A 23,757-nucleotide genomic window follows, 5' to 3' on the forward strand; every position below is an offset into this window, starting at 1 on the left:
CACGGATGGTAAACTAGTCATTGCCACACGCCACTGATTGACAAACATTCCTGGACCCTGGTGAGCGAAAGCGAGGAATGACGATGGCTCCTTTTGCAGGTCCCTGGATGAAGTAAACGACATCGTCAACGTAGCGTGTGTCGGACCACGCAAATTCCAAACCCCATGGCCTTTTCGCAGGGATACTCCAGTACATTGACGGTTTGCGATTCAAGCCCTACGCTCCGGAGATGACGTTGAAGATGTCACAAACTCTCCCGGGAGATGCCCTTGCATTGAACATACTCGGATACTCGGGGACAGAGAGGAACGTGAGACTGTGGAGTAGGACCCTGGCAAACTCAATCCGGGGTCGGCTCGCTGCTGCCCAAGAACAAAGAGATAAGTACATAATTCGATTCAGGAATGGAGAGGCGAAGACTGAGTAGACCTGTAGATCGCCCATTTACCCCAATCCCTCTTCTCCGCCAAGCTCTACTACATCTCGGGCATGGATACATTCGCTTCTCATTCTCCCGATGCCACCTTCTTGCACTGAACGTCCCGGCTGTATTCGTGCTGCTCGAGTAGAACTTGCAGCAGTAGCTTGAAGGACCTGGACAAAGTCGAGCGTGAACGAGGGACCGCGATGGCAGATCATAATATTATGTAATTTAATAGAAAACATCAACTTTGGATGACAGAACTAAAAATAGAATAAACCAAAATAACGCACCAATAATATAGCTCGACATGTTGAACCGCCAATATTTTGAGCTCCGGGCCCGGGCTGCAACATACATACTCAAGGCATGTTCGCCACGTACGTAGGCGGCTATCGCGACTTTGCAAATGCCGGTCTGGAACTCCCTTTCCATATTCACTGCACCGGGCCCGGGTACTGAGCAATTCCGAGGCGCCTTGTGTCGTTCTTCCAAGCTCTTCCGGCAGATCTAAAGTCGCAATTCGCATCATATGGAACACAGATTCCGTACATTTCTGGTAATCAAGATTCTCGGGCCATACTATTGAATTCACTAAAACGTCTAAGTCGACGCCTGATGTGGAATCTAATCATCGTAGTTTCCGGCCTCTCACTTGAAGACAAGAAGCCGATGACTTCTATGATCTGCCACAACGACGTTGGAGGACTGTGAATGGCGGTTTAAATTTTAGATGTCACGTTCGCTCTGGGCTCAATGGACCTATGGTATCTATTTCATGGTAAGTTTTCTCACTGTGTAACTCTGTGTAATAGAAAGAAATACCAGTTGATAGCTCTGACGGCAAGGCCACCAATCTGTCTAGTATTCGGTAGAGAAATGATGTGCGTCATGCAGTTGAAATGTTCCGAAGGCTATGTACGTTGACTCCAGATGTGACACATTCTGAACGCTAATCTTATCGTGTCTGTAGATCTTCGACCAAGTATCATGATACCTAATTCGTGTCGATATCACTCCTCCAGACGTATTTAATCGACGCAGTAATTATGACAACAAACCAAGTCATTCCCCGTTTACATCCTCAGGAAGCATACCATCTCGAGTCGTTCTACCTTTGCCAGCAAAATGGCTCCAAAAATGTTGCTGATCTTTTGTGAGGGGACCAGTATGGACGGTAATGTGACGGAGCCGGGTAAGGTGAATATTCTTGTCCTTGACCTCATCTAACGGATGGAGTTCTAGACACCGCCGCTCAGTCCGTCAGAGGCGACGCGAATGCAGATGTCGAGAATTGCGGTCAGCAGAATGCCTACATCCTCCTCGTCGGAAGCTGATTTCCTCCATCGAACGCATTGCTGTGGTTGTTTTAGAGATAATCTCGTCACCAACCCGTAAGAAAAAATTTCAGGTTCCCGCAATTTTTATTAACGTAGCGTGTACTAGCTCGTGGAGGCAGCAGTACCAAGCAACATCCAACGAATGTTCTTCGTCTATGTAAGTTGGTCACTGTCGTTTCATGGTACGACCTGACAATGACACATACAAGCACGATCCGTCAAATCGCAGACTGCGTGAGCGACTAGCCGATACCTGTCTAACAATTTCTCTGACATCTGTGCAGAAATGGGAAGCAGCAGATTGTCTTCTACCAAAGCGGAGTCGCTTCGGAGGCCAATTTCGCGGGAGATCAAGTGATAGGGACTACGATCATGCGTGAGTAGTCTGGAGCTGGAAGTGCTGCCAAAACTGACGGGATCATCATATGGCTCAGGGCTGCTGGGTACCTCAGCTGGTAGGTCCACTGTTTCTTACTGCATAGCAGGATGGCGAGACTCTGATGGGTATCTGTGCTCTCCAGCGAGCAAAATTCGTGACGCATATGCATTCATCGCTCAGAATTACGAGGATGGTGATGAAATCTGTCTTTTCGGGTGAGTATTACAGTCTCTTCTTGGATTTGGTCTCACGTGCACCAATATATCATTTAACAGGTTTTCCAGGTGAAGTTTGCTACATGTCTTGCGACCTGGCTTTAACCTTTAACGTGGCCGTTCAGAGGCGCCTACACTGCGAGAAAGCTGTCTGGGTTAATTGTGAGTAACCCCAACCATCACGAATTCTTCCCGCATTTTACGAATATTGAAATTATAGGATCGCATTGGGTTACTGACACGACAAAATCTTGGACAATTCTTCCTGATTTGGCGTCAACTTGTGGACGGCAAGACTCCTGACATCCCAAGCGACACCCGACACCCAAGAATCAAGTAAGAATATATCATGTCTTTTCGTTCCTTGCTCAACTACTAGAAAAGGTGCGTGGGTGTGTGGGATACGGTTGGGTCGGTGTTCGCAACCGTCGATGCGCTCGCGATAACGGATACAAGTCTTCCGGCAACAATTGACATCGCACTCCATGCACTTTCGCTCCAAGAGAACAGACAGAAATTCCTGCCTACCTTATGGACCATGCCCCAAGGTGGATTGGCCCCTAACCAGACACTGAAACAGGTGACAGCTTTGATGCGCAGTCACTCCTAGCCCCAGCGCTGAGTTTGTTGCAGGTGTGGTTTCCAGGATCCCACGAGGATGTAGGTGGTGGTCACGAGCGTCGCGAACTCCAAGACATCGCTCTTTTCTGGATGGCGGTGTGTGGAAATTCTTTCGTCAGAGATTTTCTAGTTGTTTATTTGATCGTAGGGAGAGATCAAATCCTTCGTTGAGCTAGACCTCGACTTCTTGCGATCGACCAGGCAGCAGAACCCCGACCCCTGGGGAACCTCTCAGCCCCATAATGCGTACATGGAAACCTCCTGGGTAGGGGGGATAATTTATGGTCACGAGACCCGGCTCCAGAGCGGGCAGATCACCACAACTTCCCCTTTCCACCAGAGTCTCCAGTTCTCTCCTCAGACCCTCACGGCCCCGAAATATATGGTCACCACCAGCATAATTCAGAAGCAATTTGGCACAGGATACTATCCAGACTATCCTCCTTTGAACGAATTCGAGGAGTATTGCAGGACAAACTGGGATAAACAGCCGGTATGTGATGCGGAGCTGTTTACTTCTGTTCACTTATTTGTTCTCGCTCTGTAGAAACACGCGAAGCCTCCTATCTTTGACGACCCTGGCGATGTCATCCTGTTTCCGGTCAACTGGGTGCGAAGCATTCTTCTTCTTCTCGTTTTTGTGCTGATAACAGACATGTTAGACTCCCGGTACCCAGGGCATATTACCGCCTTCAGCCATTGAAGGAGGTCATGAGTCAAATGGCGACCTCCTTTATGTTGCACGTGCTCCATATGCGGTAAGCTAAATAAATCCTGCTGGTTCGAGCAGTCTTTCTTATATAGGTAACTGTACAGGGTGGTCTTCGTAAGTTCTAATACTAGCAGTGTGACACATTGACCAAAATATTCACCTTCCCATCAAACAAGATCCAGGCAAAGCGTCTTCGGAGTGCATGTACATCAGCTACGGTGGCAAGGAGATCATCGTATGTTCACTCCATCATCTCAACCTGCGTTTTGTGACAACTACCGTATCAGATCGATGGCGAATTTGAATATCTCGAGGGAGATAAGAGCTCCGTTCGCTGGCTTCTCGTTGACGGCCGATTGTCTCACCTGAAACTGGGCGACGCTATCCCCGTGCAGTGAGTCCCTCTCGCAAAAAAAGTTGTCTTCTCTTTCCTAACATCATTTATGAACATCTAGCGGAGGAAACGAGGCGAATGGAGAACCCCTTTTAATCGCCCAAGCGGCTGCAGACAACGGTATTCATTGTGGCAAAGTCAAATTCAACGGTCATGGTCAGTAGGTCTAAAGAGCTCCTCGAACCTTGTTTTAATTGTGCTTTCTTGCAGCTACTATTCCACTGGATGGCTCCGAATTCATCGCAGAAAGCTACAATGTGCTTGTATACTCTTGAAAAGCGCTTCAAGAATTCAGCTCGTTTGGCGGTGTCAGAGAACCCTCTTGAAATGCTGTATACTTGTAACACCAAATAGTCGCTTTCTTGGACATGTATAAATAGTGTCTGATTCCTCGCATGTTACCTTGCTTGAAAAGGTTTCTACAACCCCCATAGCCAACTTTCGACCAACCGGTAATTTCCGGACGTTCACGTGACCCGTTCCAGAACGGATCTCCTTATATGGCGTCGCCGCGCGCCCGGCAACATGTTATGTTTTGATTCGTATGTTTTTAATTTCTATACCACTAGCGTCTACTTTGTAACTCCTTGAGTTTGACTCATGTTTGGGTCAAGCAAGGTTTCCGTCGATGCAGGCGGCAATTCTCGAGTATGATATACATGAATTAATCAAATTGATTGTCACTAGTGACGAGTGCATCAATGATCATGTGACGCGCCACCCTAGATAGTCCGTTTTCTTGAAACCAAGCGCAATGTTCGACTGTCACAGCAAAGACGTTAAATTATCCCCTCAGGATTATTCTTGTGAGCACAAACCTGTGCCTAGTTCACTTCCCCGCGTAAACTAGAACTCGATCGAGCCTGAGTTATCGAGATTCGGAGGTGGAAGAAATTGATATGTGTTGAGCGCCTTTAAATTTCAAACGAGCGTGGAATTTGTCACTTACATATATGTCATCCTTAGCAATAGTAGCTATGACCGGTTGCGGAGCCAGCGCTAACCTTCTTCCTCAACGAGGGTCATAATGTCAGAATACCACCCACCCACCGACCTTGAAGATGTTGTAAACTCTGAAGTCAAGTAAGTGACCCGAGTTCAAATGACTTGACTGCTGAGTATTGATAAATAAAATAACTCTTTCTCATGCCTTGTTCGCGCGGTGTATGACAGAGAGTGGCACTTCCGTGAGTTGAGAAGATGAATACTTGTCAATCTTTTGGTCGCTCAAGAGTGTGTGCAGATATCTATTTCTTCCAGTGTAACGCTGATCAGCACCAAGCTGCGCTAGACTTGCGCGATGCTGTCTTGCGCCTAAGGCGTGATGGAGCGTTTGTCGCTGTGCCATTATTTCGTGTGAACACCGACCCAATCGGTCCCCACCCAGTTGGTATGTGCCTATCATACCCCTCCCTGGAGTGAATTCAAGTTTATTGTTAGGTTCGTACGAGATTTGGGTACCTTCGACCTCGTTTTCTTCTGTATTTTCGTACCTTTGCTTGAACAGGGGCAATTTAAGGTATTTCTTTATTTCTCCCGAATCAAATCATCACCTCATTGCAATCAAAGCATCCTCGTGCACCCTCTCACGCGTGAAGAGGTAATTCATTTGCTTATCAAGCGTTTGATTTACTGATTGATGCATGGGCGCCTTTATAGAGAAAGTGAGTACAGAGTATCACTAGTGCATGACACGCCTGACAGTGATCTCCTAGAGACCATGAACTCCGGAGTGCGTGGATTGGCCCTCCGTTCTCTCTCGATCTGTCTGTTCTCCCGGTGCAGACTGAAGAGCTACCCGTACAATACCCGAGTCTGAGTTAGTATCTTGCCACAGGGACATCATTGTGACCATACTGATCGAGCCCACAGAGCTCGGTTACTCTGCAACAGAACCCGAGTATACCCCTGACCAACGCCGCCGCATTGGTGCCAACGTCGAGCGCATCCTGAAGGGCGAGAAGGAAGCTGCCAGGGCTCCCATGAATTAACAATTTGGGCAGGGCCTTCCGAATAATAGTAAACGACTTGCGGTGATTGTTTTATGCATGTTTAGCTACAATATTCATATGTTCTGGTGTAACAGCGCGCAGACGAATGAAAGTAAGTTGGGTGACTATCTAAAGATAGAGGTGCGTCGTGATAAAATGTCTGTCTGGTTGATTGCCTGCATCCCGTTAATGAACAAAGCGAGCGCTCCATCCTGCTTCCCAGGTGTATTGAGCATGACGTGCGCAATGTCATCCTATTTCCTCTGCTGTAGTGGAACGATCCCCTTCCGATTGAAAGTCCATATTCTAAATCGCAGACTGACCTGGGGATCAGAGCATAATACCTTTGTTTGCTTGCTCTTTGGAGCGTACTGTGAACCAGGTCAGTCACTTTCATAACAATGTGAGTGGAGCGACAGACCAGATATAGTTCGCCGGCGCCGCCTTGCCTCCACATTAGTCGTGTGCTAAAGCAGTCTTCGGCAGCAGCGCCCCCAGAACAGCCTGTGTGACCCCCGTACAGGCCAGGCAGTTTTCCGCCCTTCACCCAGTCGAAATCCGCGGGAAAGAAGACGCTATATTCCATCGTGACATTCTGGGCATCGCTCAGGTTCAACTGTGTTGGGTTAAACTCCGCTCCACCTGGGAACTTACTGGAAGGGTTCACAGAGTATGCTGGGTAGACAAGCTGTAAGGCGGCGGTAAAGTCTGTAATGTCCTGCGAGTTCATTACGTCCTGCGAGTCATTTATATCCTGGGCATACACAGATCCTCCTGGGACAATGGCGAGTGCAGAGAAACTGTCGATGATGGCGACGTTCTGCTTGCCACTTGGGAAGTGAGTGACGTTAAACGCAGATAAGTCGGTCATGTCTGGAGGAGCTGCCCATGCTATGCGACTGCCCCATGGCGTACTAATGGTGGTGGCAGTGGTGGTTGCGGTCACAGTCTCGATGACGGTAGTCGTAGACGTCGGAGTGATTGCAATCGTAGTTGTCACGACGTCAGTGACTACGATTGTGGTGACCGACGTGATGGCAGCCTGTGAAGGGAACAGCGACTGGGCCAACATATGTAGGTTGCTTCGACAGACATGGATGTTGACGCGGGACTGTGGAAAGATTGGCTAACAGAGGGAGAAATAACCGCAGAGTCAGTCAAGACCATCCTGCACAAAATACCGCTGTTTCTAGATATCTTTGCGTTAACTTGCACAGAACAGACTTGCGCAGACGAGATTTGGATTGAATCTTGCAGTCAAGAACAAAATCGGTGAGTTCATGAGCAGATGAAATTCAATTAGAAATGATACAGTATAGGACCACGGGCGTTTCTTGCAATCCCGCTGATCATGGAAGTCGGGGACTATGTGGACATAGGTTGATCACCGCGGCCGGTTACCAGTCTACAAGCCTAAGGCGCTGTAATAGCTGTTCGGGTGCGAACCAGCTGAACCAAATAAAATCCTCGTAACGGGGAAGTATATTACCTTAATGGAATTGGAGCGGTAGAAGGAGGAAAAAGAACACACGGAGATGATAAGCGTCTGGATCGGCTGTGCGTGGAGTAAAACCACACCATTACCTAAACTGGTAGTTGCAGCAGCGGAAGGTACTTTGGCTATGTCCCAAACATAAATTAAATGTATCTACACCATACAAACATTCGATACCATGTATGCAAAGGGACGGAGTGTGTGTTCTCGCGATATAAAAACATGGCCACCCAAATCGGTAGGGTTTCTACCGGGAGAGTTGACGACATCAGATGTAACACAAGCTGGTGAGGGTAGCGGTAGTTGTCTAAAATCTCCTCCGATGTCCCAAATGCACCTCATGTACGTGCCGCCACATGCAGCTGCGCAGCATGACACGGATTGAGTGATCACCCCGCCTGTGATAGTCGCAATCTTGCCAGCGGCATTGGATCCATGCATCTCGGCACTCAGGACGATGGCTGAGCCTCCAATGCTGCTTGTACTCCTCCAATGTTGTTTCATGCCCACAGCGTCTGCCGTTGCATAGCCACCGGCAGACGACTAGGGGAGATGGGGGACGGTTGGAAATAGAAATAAAAGATGGCTCTTGTGGATGACTCGGAGGGGGCTGCGAGATGACAAGATCCTGCCACTGAGATGAGCTACTATACGACGAGGGATTATGTGTGAACATTTCAGGTTCTGGGTTATCTGGGTCAGGCACGGCGTATTGCGACTCGGAGGAAAGGGGAAAATAAGACATGTGGTAATTGTCGGGCACGGTGCATTGCGACTCTGAGATAAGGGGAAAATACGATGTGTGATTGTTGGGCACGGTGTATCGTGACTCGGATGAAACGGGCAAATAAGATGTGTGATCATTGTCGGGCACGGCATCTTGCGACTCGGAGGAAATGGGAAAATAAAATGTGTGGTCATCCAAATTGTGTCTGCGGACGAGATTCATTACGAGCAAATAGAAGACGATGAATGGCATACATTTGGAATTCATTGCCTCCCGTCGCCAGAGAACCAGATCTCAAGCTGGCGTCTCCTAGATCGTCGAGGGCTGGCAGATTATACGGGGAGTCATGGTACAAGATAGGAGTCCTGCTCCATGGATTGTCTGAGATAGCACTACTCGCAGTATCAGATGCAGTATAAAGCAGAGGACCATACTAACTTGGGGCTTGATATGACGGGGACGGCAGAAGGCATAGCCGAGGCAGTCCCGACGTGTTGTGGGGACATAGGCGGCGCATGGCCAATCGAATTCAACCTGCACGAGAGTGATTACGAGAAAAATATATGATGACGAAGGGTATACGATTGTAGTGTGCATGCGATCCCAGTCTGTTGGTTTGAAGCGGACATATCGGAAAAGGTTAGTTAGACAGGCCCAGGATGGTAGGTCTGATGAACAGATATGTAGAGGAGAAAATACATATAGTTGGAGAAAAACATGGAGGTCCTTATATGTCTGTGCGTCACCCCGACGTGGGGAAGATGGCAGCCTAGGAGGGATGAGGCATGGCACACCATGGCTATGTTATCGTTATTATCTGAAAAGAAATCGGTGGTTTGAATGGCCCTAGTCAATATATTGATCAAACCATACCATTAAACGTTTCTGCCTCGTGATGCATTAAGATTTCGTGAGGACTCACAAGGGTCGTGAACACAAGGGACCGTCGTGACGGCATTGAAGCTTTCGCGGGGACTTACAAGCGTCGTGACCACAAGTGTCGTGACGGCATTAAAGCTTTCATGGGGACTCACAACTTGGCGCCGTGACGGCATTAAACCTTTCGTGGGGACTTACAAGCGTTCGTGACGCATTAAAGATTTCGTGGGGACAACCAGCCGACCAGGTCACCAGAAGGGCCCAAGACTAAAACAGTAGATACTACTCACACAGCTACCGTCCTTCGGGGTCGGTGATAGGGACTACTTCTTTCTACTTCTTTCTGAGAACTTGACGAAGCCGTGTCTAATTTGTTCCATATAATGGCGGACGTACGTATGATAGGTGAGGTTGTGTGGGCCGATGATGACGTTACAAGTTAGACCAGTGTACTAGTAGTTCGATGAGAGATTTCAGGGTTCGTACCATTGCAGCATGGATGGTGCACCGGTGAGGAGCAGGTTCTGGTGTTTTTTTCTCTCGCTCATCTATATCTTCGAGTTGAATCTGTGGTGCACAGTTTCCCTCACCGACAATATATGAGTTGAATTGGCTTGCTGATTGCGGGGGAGGTGGACTCCGGTACCGGTCGGATAGACCCCTAATTGGGCTTGGTTATGTGATCCAACGGCTGGAACTTGGCCACCAGCGCCCCGTTTCATGGTTTGCGCGGCGTCTCTTTCGAGTCTTCGAACTTCGCTTGCCAGTGAAGTTTCCTTTTCTGCATCAGAAGGTGGGAAAAGAGGCTCTGCCGCGTCCCCGGCTTCATTCCTTTCTTCTTCTGATACCCCAGTACCTTCCTATCGAATTCTCCTGTATCTGTTCTGCCCTGAGGACTGTCAGATCCCGATATCCTTCAGGTCGCCTCGTAGGTTTATTTTCTTGCATTTTTTAATACCTGAATAATATTCCCCTGCTCCTTTCTCCCTTAGATATTCTGCCTGTCCTGTTTCCAACCCATTTCTCCCGTCAGGACCCAGCCACCAATCTCATCCCAGCTCCCACCAAGCTCTCAGCCTCTTGCATCATCTTCATGACAGGTAGTCACCCCAAAGTCGCCGTCAGGGCACAAACGAGTTTTGAAGAATAAGTCTGTTTCTCCCATCTTCTGCTCGTTATCGCCAACACCAAATGATTACACCCCTCCGAAGAAACAACATCTCCCGAAAGTGGTGGAAGGGTTTTTTGGAACCGTGCTTACTGATCGGCTGGGTCGTGCGCGACCAGGTGCTCGTTGTGAAAGTGAGGGGAAACAGACGAAGGCCTGGCCTCCTGTTCGGGACAAAAAGGGTAAAGAGAAATTGATAGTTCCAGAACCGACTGCATTAGCTTCTTCAGCAGCCGAGGAACGTCATCCCGTCAACGGCTTCGAGTCTCAGACACTGCGACCGGCTGTAGTGCCTCCGAAGCGCGAGCCAGAATCTCAGCGACCTCCGGCTCCTCTTCCACCAGATCGTCTGGAACCTGAACACCACCCCTTCAGTCAAATCCCACTTCTTCCCCCTCCTCCTCATCCTCCACGTAATCGCATCGCAATGATGCAGATGCAGCTGAGTCTCCTCTGAAGCATCGCTCGACAAATGGAGTGGGCCACATCATTAAGAGTTTGTGGGACAGAAAACGAGACAACGATACAGGCCCAGCACCATCTATGGTCCAACCTGCGTCCAAGCCTTCAAAACTAACTACCGCTGCCGTACCTTCAGGTCTCGCATCCTCATATTGAATTACCGCATGGACAGCCGGTTGTTGTACCTTCTTCCCAACCAACGAGCAAGGAAAATGTACTATTATCAAGCGCACCGTCGTTAGCTCAAATTTCCACTGGATCTGCTTCGAGTACAATAACTACCGCCCGGCAATTGCGGGTTCCATCAAAGGAAGAGTACGCCCCCACTGCAGATGCTAACTCAATTGTTCCACAACAAGAAAATATTTCTGCTCCAGCCCCTCGCAGATCAACCATGCAACCCCTTTTCACACCAAATTCACCGTTCCTAACTTTTAATACAGACAAGGGCAAAGGGAAAGAGAAGCAGCGTGATGTCGAGCCTTCGGTTACACATGGCCAACGCCTGCTCAATCGTACTCAAAAGCGACACCGGAGAAAGACAGTTGGTGGTTATGACCTGCCACGCGTGGTCCTTCGCACTCTATCTGCGCAGACGAGATTTGGATTGAATCTTGCAGTCCAGAACAAAACCGGTGAGTTCATGAGCAGACAAAGTTCAGATTGAAATGATACAGTATAGGATCACGGGCGTTTCTCGCCGATCATGGGAGTCGGGGACATAGATGGATCACTGCGGCCGGTTACCAGTCTACAAGCCTAACTTAAGGCGCTGTTCGGGTGCGAACCAGCTGAACCTTTGTTTTGAAAAAAAAAAACCTCGTAACGGAGAAGTATTACATTAATGGAATTGGAGCGGTAGAAGGAGGAAAAAGAACGCACGGAGATGCGTACGATAAGCGTCTGGATTGGCTGTGCGTGGAGTAAAGCCAACACGATTCCACGAAGCACACCATTACTGCGTGATGGGCGCCAGTGGGAGCAGCACCAGCGGCTACCTTGCACCAATAAAATAATGTGTGAGGGAATTCCTAAGTAGTTCCTCAGGATCATCTGAGTCATGCGTCCTTTACAGCAACGATTTATTTTGTATCCAATTGCCTATGTCTCAAACATAAATTAATTGCATCTACACCATGTCAGTATTCGATGCCATGTATGCAAAGGGACGGAGTGTGTGTTCTCGCAATATATAAAAATATGGTCACCCTAAGTTTCCACCGGGAGAGATGACGACATCAGATGTAACACAGACTGGTGAGGGTAGCGGTAGTTGTGTAAGTGCTCCTCCGGTGCCCCAAATGCACCTCGTGTATGTGCCGCCACATGCAACCGCGCAGCATGACACGGATTGAGGGATCACCTCGCTTGTGATAGTCACAATCTTGCCAGCGGCATTGGATCAACGCATCTCGGCACTCAGGAAAATGGTTGAGTTTCCAATGCTGCTTGTACTCCCCCAAGGTTGTTTCGTGCCCGCAGCGTCTGCCGTTATATAGCCACCGGCAGATGACTGGGGGAGCTGAGGGTCGGTTGGGAATAGGGATCAAATATGGCTCTTGCGGATGGCTCAGAGGGGGCTGCGAGATGACAAGATCCTGCCACTGAGATAAACTGCTATACGATGAGGGACTATATGTTAATTCTGGGTCAGGTGCGGTGTATCGCGGCTCAGAGGAAAGGGGAAAACACGATGTGTGGTCATCCAAATTATGTCTGCACACGAGGGTCATTACGAGCAAAGAAATGGCGATGAAGGGCATACGTTTGGAACGCGTTGCCTTCCGTCGCCAGAGAATTGGATCTCAAGCTGACGTCTCCTAGATCGTCGAGGGCCGGTGGATTACACGGGGAGTCGTAGTACAAGACAGGAGTCCTGCTCCATGGATTGTCTGAGATAGCACTACTCGCAGTGTTAGATGCAGTATAAAGCAGGGACCATACTAACTTGGGGCTTGATATGACAGGGGCGGCGGAAGGCGAAACCGAGGCAGTCCCAACGTGTTGGGGGTACATAGGTGGCACGTGGACAATCGAATTCACCCTACACGAGGGTCATTACGAGAAAAATATATGGCGACGAAGGGCATACGGTTGTAGTGCGCATGCGATCCCAGTGCGTCCTGGGTTGTACTGGGTATTGCAACAATGCACGGGGCCGTGAACGGGACATGTAGTTGAGGTCTGTTGGTTTGAAGGAGACATTTTCAGAAAGGTTGGTTGGACAGGCCCAGGGGGATGGTAGGTCAGGTGAACGGTCGGGGAGATGGTGGAGGAGAAAATATTTATAGTCGGAGAAAGAATATGTTAGTCTTTATATGTATGTGCGTCGCATGGAGGGGTGGAACACCTAGGAGGATGAGGCATGTAACGCCATGGCTATGCTCTTGTGATTATCTGGAAAGAAATCGATGGTTTGAATGGTAGCTGGTCAACGTATTGATTAAACCATACCATTAAATGTCACTGCCCTCTAAGTCGAGGTTTGGTGGATTTAAAATTAGCCCCGTAGCCGGAGAGGTCACCAGGCCTAGGTAGCATATACCCGCCCTGACAAGTTGGGAGGGCAATTCATGTACTTGGCACCACTTGAACGTTTGAACGGTCGTACGGGGTCATTAAGGTTTTGCGTCGCTCGTAGCTACACAAGTGCAAACATCTACTTACTATAAGCAGTAACCCAGCGAACTTCACCCCGGGACTCAGTTGCCTTTCTTAGAACTTGGCGAGTTCGGCCGTGGTCACGACGTATGATGATAGGTCGGATTGAGTGGAAATAAGCAAGGTCGATTACGGTGAAATGAAGCCACAGAAGCCACAGAAGGCTACAGACACGTGCAGCCTGAGGAACAATTGATGAAGGCTTTACTAATTTCATTCAGACGCCGGATGATCTCAGGCTAGAGATTCGTCTCGCCGTTCGAGAATGCCGATGATGCTGAACTTAAAATCAAATATGATGCCTCCCCGTTGAAAAGGGTCAATGAAATTTGAATGAAGGCTCAGAAGCTGAGGTATTACAGCCCCCAAAGACAGCACGTCTTGCCTTGCGGCTAACACGTAACAATCCGTGCGCCGCGCACCCAGAGTCTGAACTTGAAAATGCACGGACTCGATGTTATACCAGAGCACGTACGCACAGGTAAGTAGCCACATGTCGAAAAGTTCCTCTCTCTCATCAACGTGTAGCGTAAATGACCAAGGGTCGCCTACTCCGGATTGTCATGTTGATCCTCGGAGCCGACCCGTCAGAGACTCAGAGCTCCGGCTCATGAGTATGAAGCGGAATGATAATCGAGGATTCAGCGGACCTTGAGCTTACATCTTACTGGAGGAGGGTATGGTACTTCGGTAATCGCCAAGGACCTTCCCTGCCCTGCCCTGCTGGGAATGCCGGGCAAAAGAACGGAGGTCCACCAAATCTTAGTTCCGGGAAGCGTTAGTTTCCCCTAGCCAGACCAATATAATAATAGAAGGAAGAACTGGGGGGAAAAGATTATGGACCTGGTGAGAATGAGAATATCGCACGAACCTTAGATTCCAAACAGGTTTGGAGATGGCGCCTCGCCTTGCGGCTACGTAACAATCCGTGCAGCACGCAAGTAAGTACCTCTGGAAATGCACCGGCGTTTTAGATAAGATAACAGTCGTCACAGGGAACGGTGTCGCATTTTCTCGTGTAACCACATGAAGGAACTTTGGGAATTCATATCTTGGTGTTGAAGACAACAAGGTTGGAGAGATCCTTGCATGCGGTGATGGGGCATGGAGCACGTTGGTAGGAGCCTTCTTCTGTACTTCCCACGGCTACAATATCAATCTCAGCGACCTCCAGCTCCTCCTTTCATCAGATCGTCTAGAACCTTAACGCCACCCCTTTAGTCAAATCTGCTATTGGCATATCAAGCAAGGCATCCCTGCAAAGAACGAATGAGTTATCTCATCTTCATTGAAGCACGCGTCTAAAACGGAAGACGGAAGACGGTATTGAGCAAGGAAAAATGACGTGTATCATTTGGGGGCCACTACTGGACAAAATTAAATTGTGACCTGATTGTGTGTAAGAATGATGAATCACAGTGAATAACGGTGTATGACTCTAACCTAGGCGCAGTCAACAACTTACAAAGAAAACCAAATGCAGGAACCTTAACGCAAGACCACGGTCATGTCCAAGGACAAGTTAAACACGTTTTTACGTATTGTGATCTTAGTTTTGGAAGGTACCACTCTGTTTTTGGTTTGATCAGACTTCTTTTGCTTTTGTCTTCCGCTTTGATTACGCACTCGACTTTGCACGTTAATGGACGCTAACGCTGGCGCTGATCACTGGCACCCGCCGCAAATACATGCGATACCAATCCAAACTATTCGCGCCGCTTACACCGAAATTGGCCAACGGGTCAATATTGCTCTTCGCTCACAAGTCGGTGATGCCGCTTGCCTGGGGGCGCAGCGAAATGAGTGTTTGAGGTTACTGACACTCGTCGGACACTGGACAGGCGAGTCATTATATGTAATACTTATGCATCTTCTGACATATATGTACATATACATGACGATCCATGAATTTGACATGTCGACGTTGGAGACTGTCGGAGATTCTTTCGAAGGGCAGACCAGGAAATCACCAACCTAGCACTCTCATTTGATTGTGCCCTTCTCGCCAGCTGTGCTTCCTACGACACCTTCAAGCTCTGGTCCTTCGAGTCTCGCCAGCTACTCGCTTCGTTCGACGTCCACAATCCCTTCACCCTCATCCTCTCACCTGATTCACGCCAACTGGCTTATGCCAGCCTTCATGAGCCCAATATATGTATATGTAACATTCCACCCAACATCCTTGCTAGCGTCGGGCTTGCCAAAGAAGCGCAGCCTAGTGTTCGTATTCACCCGCATAGATTCATTTAGTTATGTGCTAAAATCTCTTACAGACCAGCAAACCTGAATGTCAACGCCTCGCTGATGAGGTACTCAATGTACGTGGTCCTGCTCTTTTGCTCCTCTACACCACACCGTCCCTTATTACAGTCCGATGCAACACTTCACCGTAAACCAGTGATATTGCCTAGGCCTGTTATATTTCCCATCCCCTGCCCGCCAAGCCCTCCACCTACAAGGAATATACGTTTCCCCCACTTTCTATGCAAACTGCTTCCTGTCTCTTCTCGCCCGGATGCAGTTCTACTCACCATCAGACTTTAGCACAAGCGCTTGCTGTGACGCAAAGTTCTTGTTTTGATTCTTTTTCTGTCGGTGTAGGTCATCGTGAATTATAGGTTCCTTCGTATTAACTCGAGCATGGTGTATTGCATGTACCGCAGTATATTTAACTTTGCGAATGGCACCTAAGATGAGGTAGTGTAAACGAAGAATACAGGATGGGGTGTTTGCCACAGCAGTTGTGAGGTTTACGACAAAAGAGAATGATCAGATTTCCGCCGCGCTCAATAGTATCATCTTCTAGCTGTATTATTAGACTTGCTGTGAAGGTAGGTTTTAGTCCGGGCCGATAAGGAGCAATTAAAAGAAGGACACACTGTATAACACAGCCATGAAGACGGGGAGATATAAGAACTACACACACCATCAGGCGATCACTCTTCGTCCTTGCTTGTATCCTGGTAATGTGAATACCCCATCTGAGCACCCTGCGCTGATGAACTGACGATTGGCTCGACCAGGGAAAGTGCATCGGCTCTCGGGACCTGAAAAGCACTTGGCAATGTAAGGCAAGGGGACGAGACACGCAATGGTTATCACATACGACAGGTATCAGAGTGGTACTTATAAGATCAACAAGAATCATTCCAGAAATCCGCTTACATGCTCTCCGGTTTTGATCTGGATTGGTGCGCATGGTTCGTGTGAGTGGAGGTCAGGAGAAGGAGGGTCGTAACCTTCATAACATATCCAGTCATCGTTGTGGCTGTGAGAACCAGCTGCAATGTTGCGCTACAGATCCACTAATATGAGACATCACAAACGGTGAGAAAAATCAAGCTAGCGTACTAGTACCTTGTCACCTCGACAGTCTACTGAGCAATCTTTCCGATAACATCTTGCATCGATTCAACATCAGAAAGACTGTCGGATTATGAAGTCGTGTATTTCATCTAATTTCTTGGGCGGGCGAACCGATTTTGTTGCGCTCCGCTTGAGCAAGAATTATCTACATGGAACCATAACGTCTGAGCGGGAGGTAGAACTCCGGAAAAAACAGAACGCACCTTGGATGCAGTAGAAAGTATGTTCAGCGCCATCTTTGCGTATGGACATATCTATGCCTTGATTAGTTTGCTACCACATACTAAGAAGAATGGCCCAAACATTCGCAATTTTCTCAATAACAGTGTCGAAAATTATGAGGGGTTGAAGGTATCTGTCCTGGAAGTCATCTGGGGCATTGTTGGCAGCGGATGTCGCAGATATCGCAGGTCCCCTAAGTAGATTCATGTATTCTGCAACTCATGGTCATCCTGAAGTTCAGCATCGACAGATTCGACACAGAGGGTTCCTCCACGCCAGGATGGGTGACGAGAACCTGAGCGACCACCATAATTGAGAGACGACACGTAGATAATTTGATGCAAGTACCTTCGAAGCATGTTCTCTGGCTGGACCTTGTTATATCTGGAGGACGCAAGGTTGATAGTCAACTTGGATCAGCGCCATACTGTTCTATTCTCACTTTGCATTTTCTGCAGTGGCTGGACCAGCACGAAAAAATTTCATCACTGGGAGATTTTGCACCCGTCGCACTCAATTAGCAAGGGGGGAGGATCATCGTCCACGACTGACTCATCACTTATCATGGTACCGCCAAGCTAAATAACCAGCAAATGAAGATACGCCCTACGTTCTGTAAAAATACACTTTGCAATATGAACAAGGCGTAGTTAGCAAAGGAAGATCGTTCATCCGGGACGGGCTCATCATAGTACCGTTTGAAAAGTCAGTCTAAAAGCAAAAAAAAAACCGACCGCTTCCGTGCTCTGCAGTATTGATCTGCCCTGCTGCAGGTGGTCGTTGTGAATCGGGATTCGGTGAAGGAGGAGAAACATAGTCTTCGTCATGAATCCATTCATTGTATTTGGCGGGAGCATCGGCTGAAACATTCCGCTGTAAACGGATGCGTGAGATCCAGCAAACAGGAGGGACCTCGACAATAGCCGGTGATGCCCGACCTGTCCGAATAGGCCACCAGGATTGGGTAGTGGGCGGTACTTGTGGGGGCCGGGACTAGAAAATGAAATATAAGTCGAATATGTGAATATGGCAATCCCTACTTACGTCCTCATGGAGATTTATATGTGAATGAGGTAGGGGCGCTGTAGCGGGGAACTGCAAGCGGACCGTCGGGTCAATTGTACATGAAGCAAACAGATAAAGGAAACGTACGTCCAGGGAATTACGACGCCCATCCGTTTTTTGTAAAGAGGAAGACCGTCTCGAGATGACGAGCAATGCTATCAGTGCGGACTAGTAGATCTTGAGAGAACACGGTGAGTATCTTCTGAATGCCCAAGTTGAACGAATCTGCACGACTGGCAACATAGTGTCCCTTAGAGATGTCGACAATTTGACGACCGACGCTCACTCTTTGAAACTATCCAGCTGACATAAATGACCTGCCTGCAGTTTCAATGCCATGAAATTGTATACTAGCATGATACGTATTACAAATATGAGCATTTGACTAGCGGCATGAGTATTTAACGCTTCACCTGAACAATAAGATCGCACGACGTACCTCGAACCCATGGACTTGGACTGGGCGAGTACCGCCCACGTAGCATTTCTTCATAATTAACACGGCGTACAGAGTATACCATGCCCTTTTCACAGCACTCTACAAGACCTCTAAACTTAAGTGTCAGCCAGTTTTTTTGTGCATTTACGTTTAAAAGCCGCGATCGTCGACTGTTCGTGCGCAATTTTGCATCCAAATCTCGCATATCCTTGCATGAAATGGTCCATGAACGCCTTAGTCTGATTCATCCGGGTGAGCTTTTTCTTGATGCTCTCTACGAACGCTGCAGTACGCCACCGGCACCGTTGAAGGTCATGAAGGGATTCTTCACGCGTACGTAAGGCCTTCATATTGTCTCGAACGACGTTTTGAATAGAGCTGTGGCGGTTGAGCGCCCCTGAAAAGCGAGACAAGGTCAAGACTTGCGGAGAGGAGATGACACAATGGTAACTGAAAAGAGGACCCACAAGGACTTGGCAAGCGCTCAATTCATGGCTGGAGCCCTGGAAGATCTGAATAGATGACATTCAGTGCGGGCTCGTAAAACAATCAACATGTCCTTGCGAGAATTGTCAATGACCTATAGCCAGGTGCAGACACGGGTACATGAGTGGGTTCAGGAAGTGGAATTCGAGGCTGTCTTCACAGAAAACATGGATTCTGCTGAGTGGTCAACATTGCTCCGGTTCATCTCATAGTATACTAGCTAGCCTGAATGTCAGCTGCATAGATAAAAACACATAAGAGAACTCACTCACGTTGATCAATGGTGTAATGCCAGTCGCTGCCAAGCAAAGTCAAGAAGGTGAGCTTGTGAATAAGCTAAAACGGGACTTCGTAGTCAAAAGTAAAGATGAATTTGTTTGTTGCGCTTTGGTCTTGACTTAGTCTACCACATTGCCACTTCAGGATAAGACCTCGTTCACGGGGATTCATAGTGATTGATGTAAAGTTGAATCCTTAGCCAAAACCATAATACATTTTCAAAGTTGTATGTTTTTGTCCAATACGGTCCCCCATAGTATCACACTTCGTGCTCATCTGAAAAGAAACCGATGGTTCAAATGGAATCTGACTAACAGATCAATATTAATGCATGCGTTCGAAATCAACTATACCATTAAATGACACCGTCCTCAAGGCATCAGTTGTTTCTATTTTATAAGACTGCCTTACATAATGGTAGACCGCCTCACTTGTGCTGCGGAGTTGATCAACTCCAATCGAAACAGACCTGTTGGAAAATCCTTGGCGTTGGGGGCAACCTCGCCACTTCGCTCAGCATTCAATATTAATCTCCGTCCGTATCACACATAAGTCCCAGTGAAAATAGGACCTACTGGGATGTACCACAAACAACCAAAATACTATTTCTATTTTTGTCGTAGACCCAAATATACCGAGATCTTAGTTTCAGTACACGTTACATTAGCTTACACGCAACCTTGCACTTTCCAACACATTGAATGTCCAAACCACTGCAATACAATATGAGATCTTCGCACTTTTCATGTCCTTGCGAGCTTGCGAGTTTGATGTCCTTGCAATTCTCTCCCTCGCGTGTGCAATCAGCCAATGCCAGATCAAACTACCTGGTGGTGCATATGTAGCAAGTACTGCGCCAGCACAAAAACCGCTCTCCCTTCGCGGCCTACATGGTACCGACACCTTCGCGAAGCTGCCAGTGACACTGAGAGGATAGCCATTCGAGCTGCCAATGCAGGACTCTCTGATAATTTTCAGGTTACTGTATCTACTAGTGGGCAGTATGATATGCCTGGCACTTCCAAACGGCCTAGTAATGAGCTAGACAGTGCTGAACATGCTTCGCCATCAAAACGCCAGCATACTCAGGTATGTAAATACTAATTTTTTCCTTCATTGACTTAGTAAAATCTATTGTCACTATCTGGTGGTAGACATATGAGCATCCCAGCTCTCCCCTGCACGATCCCCCACCTCACGACAATCCCCTACCTCAAGACAATCCCCTGCACGATCCCCCACCTCACAACAATCCCCTACCTCAAGACAATCCCCTACCCTTACCTCAAGACAATCCCCTACCTCACGACGATCCCCGACCTCACAACAATCCCCTACCTCAAGACAATCCCCTACCTCAAGACAATCCCCTACCCCTACCTCAAGACAATCCCCTACCTCAAGACAATCCCCTACCTCACAACAATCCCCCGCCGCAGGAGGCTCCACCTCAGGAGGCCCCGCCGCCGCGACAAGAGCCTCCACCTCATGGGGACCAACCACAGGAACACCCCGAACGATCCCCTCTTGCGGACCTTGACTTAGATGCACTTGCATGTCAATGGCCTTCAATCAGCCGTTATCGCAGACTTTCTAGGTCGACCCTCCCCCAAGTTTCGCCGCTGGGCTCGCCTTCGCTTGCCTAATGGACAGATTGCCAGGTCTGCATGGACAGAGACCCAGAAGTCACCCGAAGATGTTCGCATGGCTCGAAACATCAAAGTTTGATTTTTTTCTTCTCATTTGTATGATTTTGACCGCAATAAATGTCAGGTACTCCTACACGGCCAAGAGCGTTTTGCAGAAGTACTATACTTTGCGCAACTCGCCATGGAAAACGACGATCACAACTCCGACAACGAGGAAGATGAAAATAACTGGCACTTTGTGAATGTCGCCCTGATCACGCTATACTCACTTCCCCAACCAGAATTGTTGGCTCTATCCTATGGCGCTCTCATTTCCTGCATTCACGAAGGTGAAGAAAGTCTTCGTGTTATAGATGTCAACACCATTCAGTCAGTTGTTGGTATGATACCTCACAAGCCCACCCTTCCAAACGGACAAGTAGAAGAGCGGTTCTTCCTTGTGGAGAAGACAGGTTTAGACATTGCACGCTGCGGATTACAAGACGACAACGGTGACATTGATTGATGTAAGTCCCGTACTAGTATGTTCATCCTCCCGCTCATCCTCCCGTCATCTCACCATCTTCATTCTCATCTTAGTATGCTCCCATTCATATGTTTTCAAAGGACTTAGAACGAAATCTTCCCATTCGGAAGTTTCCAGCGGAGACTGAAATACTCGAGCATCTGGTGGAAGGTCTACTCACTACTGCTCACGATGACCACCACAATGACTGAGTATAATTTCCCCCCCCCTACGCTCATTCCTCCCTTCTAATGCTTATGATAATACTTATACTGCGTCCACATCACCTCTTCTTAATGATCATTGTTCTCTGCCACTGGTACCCGATCCAAATAATTTCCATCGTCATTCTCAGGAGAGTCGTGATTCTCACTCCAACTGGTCTCAAGGTGTCTTATTGTCAAAGGTATGTGTATATGATGGAATTAGTGCTCAATTGACATGAAATATGACGCATATATGCAGCAAATGCAAGCCTTGCAGGAAACTATTGTATCACTTCGTGCAGAGAATGCAGTTCTGCTGGCCTCTCGAGATTCATACCAGTGAGTTTGGTTATCATCGCCGTGAATTACTCAAATATGTACAATTTTCAGAGATGCATATGACAAACTTGTAGCCTCACTTCGGCTGATTCAAGTCGGAACTCCATCAGAGCCTGGCACCACTACCGAGCATCCTGTCATTCTGCAGCCTATGACATTAACGCTCCCTCCTCAGCTCAATAAATCGGACTACCCCAATGTCAGGTTTTGGACGCACAAGAGCTTCAAGGTCTACGACAAGAGTGCGAATGCGCAGTCTACAGACCGCGGTGCATTTCCATTCCTCGAAGATAAGGACGGTCATCCACTATCAGAAGATCATGTTGCTGCCATTGGGCAGGCAATGCGGGCAATCTGGCATGGCTTCAAGTCGCGTCACATTGCACCTGTCACTTGGGGGGGTGCGAGCTCTGCTGTTAAGAATGAGTTCATTGCAGAGATGGTGAAGGCACATCCCGAGGTGGGATTCTGCGAACACTATTGGAAGATTAACGCATTGGCTACAGCACGTTATTCGTCTTGGAAGCAGTCATACTTGACTGACTCTGAGGGGATTCAATCGGAGGCTAAATTGGACAATTTGTCGCGCAAGAAACGCAAGTCGTTGAAAGTGAAAATCTCCGATGACGACTGTGAACGTGCCATGAAGAGGCTCAGGGTTGGCGACTCCGACGACTCCGACGGCAGCATTATATTGTCGCCCACTATCAGTGGCAACTTGATAGACTACGAGACATCAACTTCATCCCCCCATGATACCACTGCATCCACGCCCTCTGAATATCCTGCAAGCACAAGCACATCGGACACAGACCCATCCACTACCACGAACACTTCCAGCTCCAACACTTCCATTAGCATGAACGTATCCACTACCACAAACACTTCCAGCTCCAACACTTCTATTAGCATGAACGTATCCAAGGACATTTCTATACTTACAAACGCATCCAACGATGGCATTCCCACAGTCGCAAACTCATCCAATAAAGCTACTCTCATATTCACGAACACATCCGACAATGACTCTCCTGCAGCATGCATGTCTACCGCACCGGGTACCGTTCCCGACTCTACCGTTCCCGACTCTACCATTCCCAATGCCATTCCCGATGCAAAGCGCACAGCGAGGATTATTATTAAGAATCCTCTGTATGCTTTTTTACTACTGGGTTTACGTGTCTGATGATTGTTTTGTATAGTGCAGCATTCATGAATAGTAACGCGACTCCGATGACGACTCTGGCAGTTTCTACTACGGCTGTCTCAGATCCTCCTACTACCATCCCCCCTGCCATACCTGCATCAAACTCGGGCTCCAGTGAGCCGAAGCCTGTGGCACCATCAGGACCCATGATTGCAAAGAAGATGCGGCCAGGTAACACGAAGAACGGCAGGTATGTCCTAGCTCTAGCGTTTATTCCGACTCGACTCGAACATTTCTAACCAGCTCGACAGGAACCTTTGTGCGCATCGGTGGTTGAAGCAAACAAATCCACCTGTACTTGACCGTGTTATGCATAATCATGGCTTATTAGACACGGGCCGTTATGCATGGTTACCTGTAGTCTTAGACATTATGCATAATCCCCTCGACTGTATGTATAGTAGTTCACATTATGCATAATCCCCTCGACTCTATGTATAGTAGTGTTCTCCGTAATGCATAATGCCCTCGGATCTTCTCTTTCCATGTTCCTGGCTGCATCCTTCTACGATCGCGATCTCGGAGACT

The 23,757-nt window shown here is 48.1% G+C and overlaps 7 protein-coding genes across 7 annotated transcripts; 4 read left to right on the forward strand and 3 right to left on the reverse strand.

Moving 5' to 3' along the window:
- The first annotated feature begins 1,274 nt into the window (after positions 1-1,274).
- DEU56DRAFT_537692 (uncharacterized protein) lies at positions 1,275-4,054 on the forward strand. The gene is made up of 19 exons (XM_041346698.1): positions 1,275-1,340; positions 1,396-1,617; positions 1,668-1,721; positions 1,796-1,816; positions 1,869-1,919; positions 1,972-1,996; positions 2,047-2,138; positions 2,197-2,217; positions 2,284-2,356; positions 2,417-2,425; positions 2,482-2,518; positions 2,577-2,692; positions 2,741-2,936; positions 2,990-3,073; positions 3,126-3,470; positions 3,525-3,587; positions 3,640-3,735; positions 3,794-3,803; positions 3,866-4,054. The coding sequence occupies exons 2-19, from the start codon at positions 1,551-1,553 to the stop codon at positions 3,991-3,993; spliced, it is 1,488 nt and encodes a 495-aa protein (XP_041205143.1). The 5' UTR covers positions 1,275-1,340; positions 1,396-1,550; the 3' UTR covers positions 3,994-4,054.
- Positions 4,055-4,762: 708 nt separating this feature from the next.
- DEU56DRAFT_821974 (DOPA-like domain-containing protein) lies at positions 4,763-6,199 on the forward strand. Its single transcript, XM_041354128.1, has 8 exons — positions 4,763-5,166; positions 5,257-5,270; positions 5,327-5,473; positions 5,524-5,602; positions 5,653-5,683; positions 5,743-5,747; positions 5,799-5,902; positions 5,956-6,199. Exons 1-8 carry the CDS (start codon positions 5,111-5,113, stop codon positions 6,072-6,074), a joined length of 555 nt encoding a protein of 184 aa, XP_041205144.1. The 5' UTR covers positions 4,763-5,110; the 3' UTR covers positions 6,075-6,199.
- Positions 6,200-6,328: 129 nt separating this feature from the next.
- DEU56DRAFT_982875 (uncharacterized protein) lies at positions 6,329-9,299 on the reverse strand (the record flags this gene model as incomplete). The annotated part of the gene is made up of 8 exons (XM_041359916.1): positions 9,170-9,299; positions 8,879-9,113; positions 8,735-8,830; positions 8,551-8,688; positions 8,192-8,501; positions 7,738-8,112; positions 6,496-7,200; positions 6,329-6,445 (listed from the first exon to the last, which is right to left on the reverse strand). The coding sequence occupies exons 2-8, from the start codon at positions 8,923-8,925 to the stop codon at positions 6,329-6,331; spliced, it is 1,788 nt and encodes a 595-aa protein (XP_041205145.1). The 5' UTR covers positions 8,926-9,113; positions 9,170-9,299.
- Positions 9,300-9,558: 259 nt separating this feature from the next.
- Positions 9,559-11,955, forward strand: DEU56DRAFT_959301 (uncharacterized protein; the record flags this gene model as incomplete). Its single annotated transcript, XM_041359302.1, has 5 exons — positions 9,559-9,567; positions 10,276-10,756; positions 10,786-10,931; positions 10,978-11,440; positions 11,488-11,955. 5 exons carry the CDS (start codon positions 9,559-9,561, stop codon positions 11,571-11,573), a joined length of 1,185 nt encoding a protein of 394 aa, XP_041205146.1. The 3' UTR covers positions 11,574-11,955.
- DEU56DRAFT_537845 (uncharacterized protein) lies at positions 11,956-13,144 on the reverse strand. Its single transcript, XM_041346700.1, has 3 exons — positions 12,898-13,144; positions 12,571-12,849; positions 11,956-12,521 (listed from the first exon to the last, which is right to left on the reverse strand). Exons 1-3 carry the CDS (start codon positions 13,008-13,010, stop codon positions 12,044-12,046), a joined length of 870 nt encoding a protein of 289 aa, XP_041205147.1. The 5' UTR covers positions 13,011-13,144; the 3' UTR covers positions 11,956-12,043.
- A 3,004-nt stretch (positions 13,145-16,148) lies between these two features.
- DEU56DRAFT_982878 (uncharacterized protein) lies at positions 16,149-18,612 on the reverse strand (the record flags this gene model as incomplete). Its single annotated transcript, XM_041359917.1, has 9 exons — positions 16,149-16,289; positions 16,346-16,513; positions 16,632-16,760; positions 17,036-17,086; positions 17,136-17,266; positions 17,789-18,047; positions 18,099-18,149; positions 18,207-18,287; positions 18,559-18,612. 8 exons carry the CDS (start codon positions 18,610-18,612, stop codon positions 16,403-16,405), a joined length of 867 nt encoding a protein of 288 aa, XP_041205148.1. The 3' UTR covers positions 16,149-16,289; positions 16,346-16,402.
- A 1,456-nt stretch (positions 18,613-20,068) lies between these two features.
- On the forward strand, positions 20,069-23,506 carry DEU56DRAFT_915959 (uncharacterized protein; the record flags this gene model as incomplete). The annotated part of the gene is made up of 10 exons (XM_041357804.1): positions 20,069-20,242; positions 20,302-20,412; positions 20,478-20,880; positions 20,921-21,045; positions 21,097-21,463; positions 21,867-21,883; positions 21,943-22,022; positions 22,074-23,174; positions 23,225-23,419; positions 23,473-23,506. 10 exons carry the CDS (start codon positions 20,069-20,071, stop codon positions 23,504-23,506), a joined length of 2,607 nt encoding a protein of 868 aa, XP_041205149.1.
- Between the last annotated feature and the right edge of the window lie 251 nt (positions 23,507-23,757).

This window comes from Suillus clintonianus (genome assembly GCF_016758775.1).
Source record: "Suillus clintonianus strain FC179 chromosome Unknown DEU56scaffold_76, whole genome shotgun sequence".
In the NCBI taxonomy this organism is placed as follows: domain Eukaryota; kingdom Fungi; phylum Basidiomycota; class Agaricomycetes; order Boletales; family Suillaceae; genus Suillus; species Suillus clintonianus.

What these genes read in the sequence shown, in the direction of transcription:
- DEU56DRAFT_537692 (XM_041346698.1), top strand. Translation starts at nt 1,551, where the DNA reads ATGGCTCCAAAAATGTTGCTGATCTTTTGTGAGGGGACCAGTATGGAC. An exon ending in TCCGTCAAATCGCAGACTGC is followed by an intron (nt 1,997 to 2,046) that starts GTGAGCGACTAG and finishes ACATCTGTGCAG; the next exon opens with AAATGGGAAGCAGCAGATTG. An exon ending in GCTGCTGGGTACCTCAGCTG is followed by an intron (nt 2,218 to 2,283) that starts GTAGGTCCACTG and finishes TGTGCTCTCCAG; the next exon opens with CGAGCAAAATTCGTGACGCA.
- DEU56DRAFT_537845 (XM_041346700.1), bottom strand. Translation starts at nt 13,010, where the DNA reads ATGTCTCCTTCAAACCAACAGACCTCAACTACATGTCCCGTTCACGGC. An exon ending in ATCGCATGCGCACTACAACC is followed by an intron (nt 12,850 to 12,897) that starts GTATGCCCTTCG and finishes ACCCTCGTGTAG; the next exon opens with GGTGAATTCGATTGTCCACG. An exon ending in GAAGGCAACGCGTTCCAAAC is followed by an intron (nt 12,522 to 12,570) that starts GTATGCCCTTCA and finishes CCTCGTGTGCAG; the next exon opens with ACATAATTTGGATGACCACA.
- DEU56DRAFT_821974 (XM_041354128.1), top strand. Translation starts at nt 5,111, where the DNA reads ATGTCAGAATACCACCCACCCACCGACCTTGAAGATGTTGTAAACTCT. An exon ending in AATCGGTCCCCACCCAGTTG is followed by an intron (nt 5,474 to 5,523) that starts GTATGTGCCTAT and finishes GTTTATTGTTAG; the next exon opens with GTTCGTACGAGATTTGGGTA. An exon ending in TTGAACAGGGGCAATTTAAG is followed by an intron (nt 5,603 to 5,652) that starts GTATTTCTTTAT and finishes TTGCAATCAAAG; the next exon opens with CATCCTCGTGCACCCTCTCA.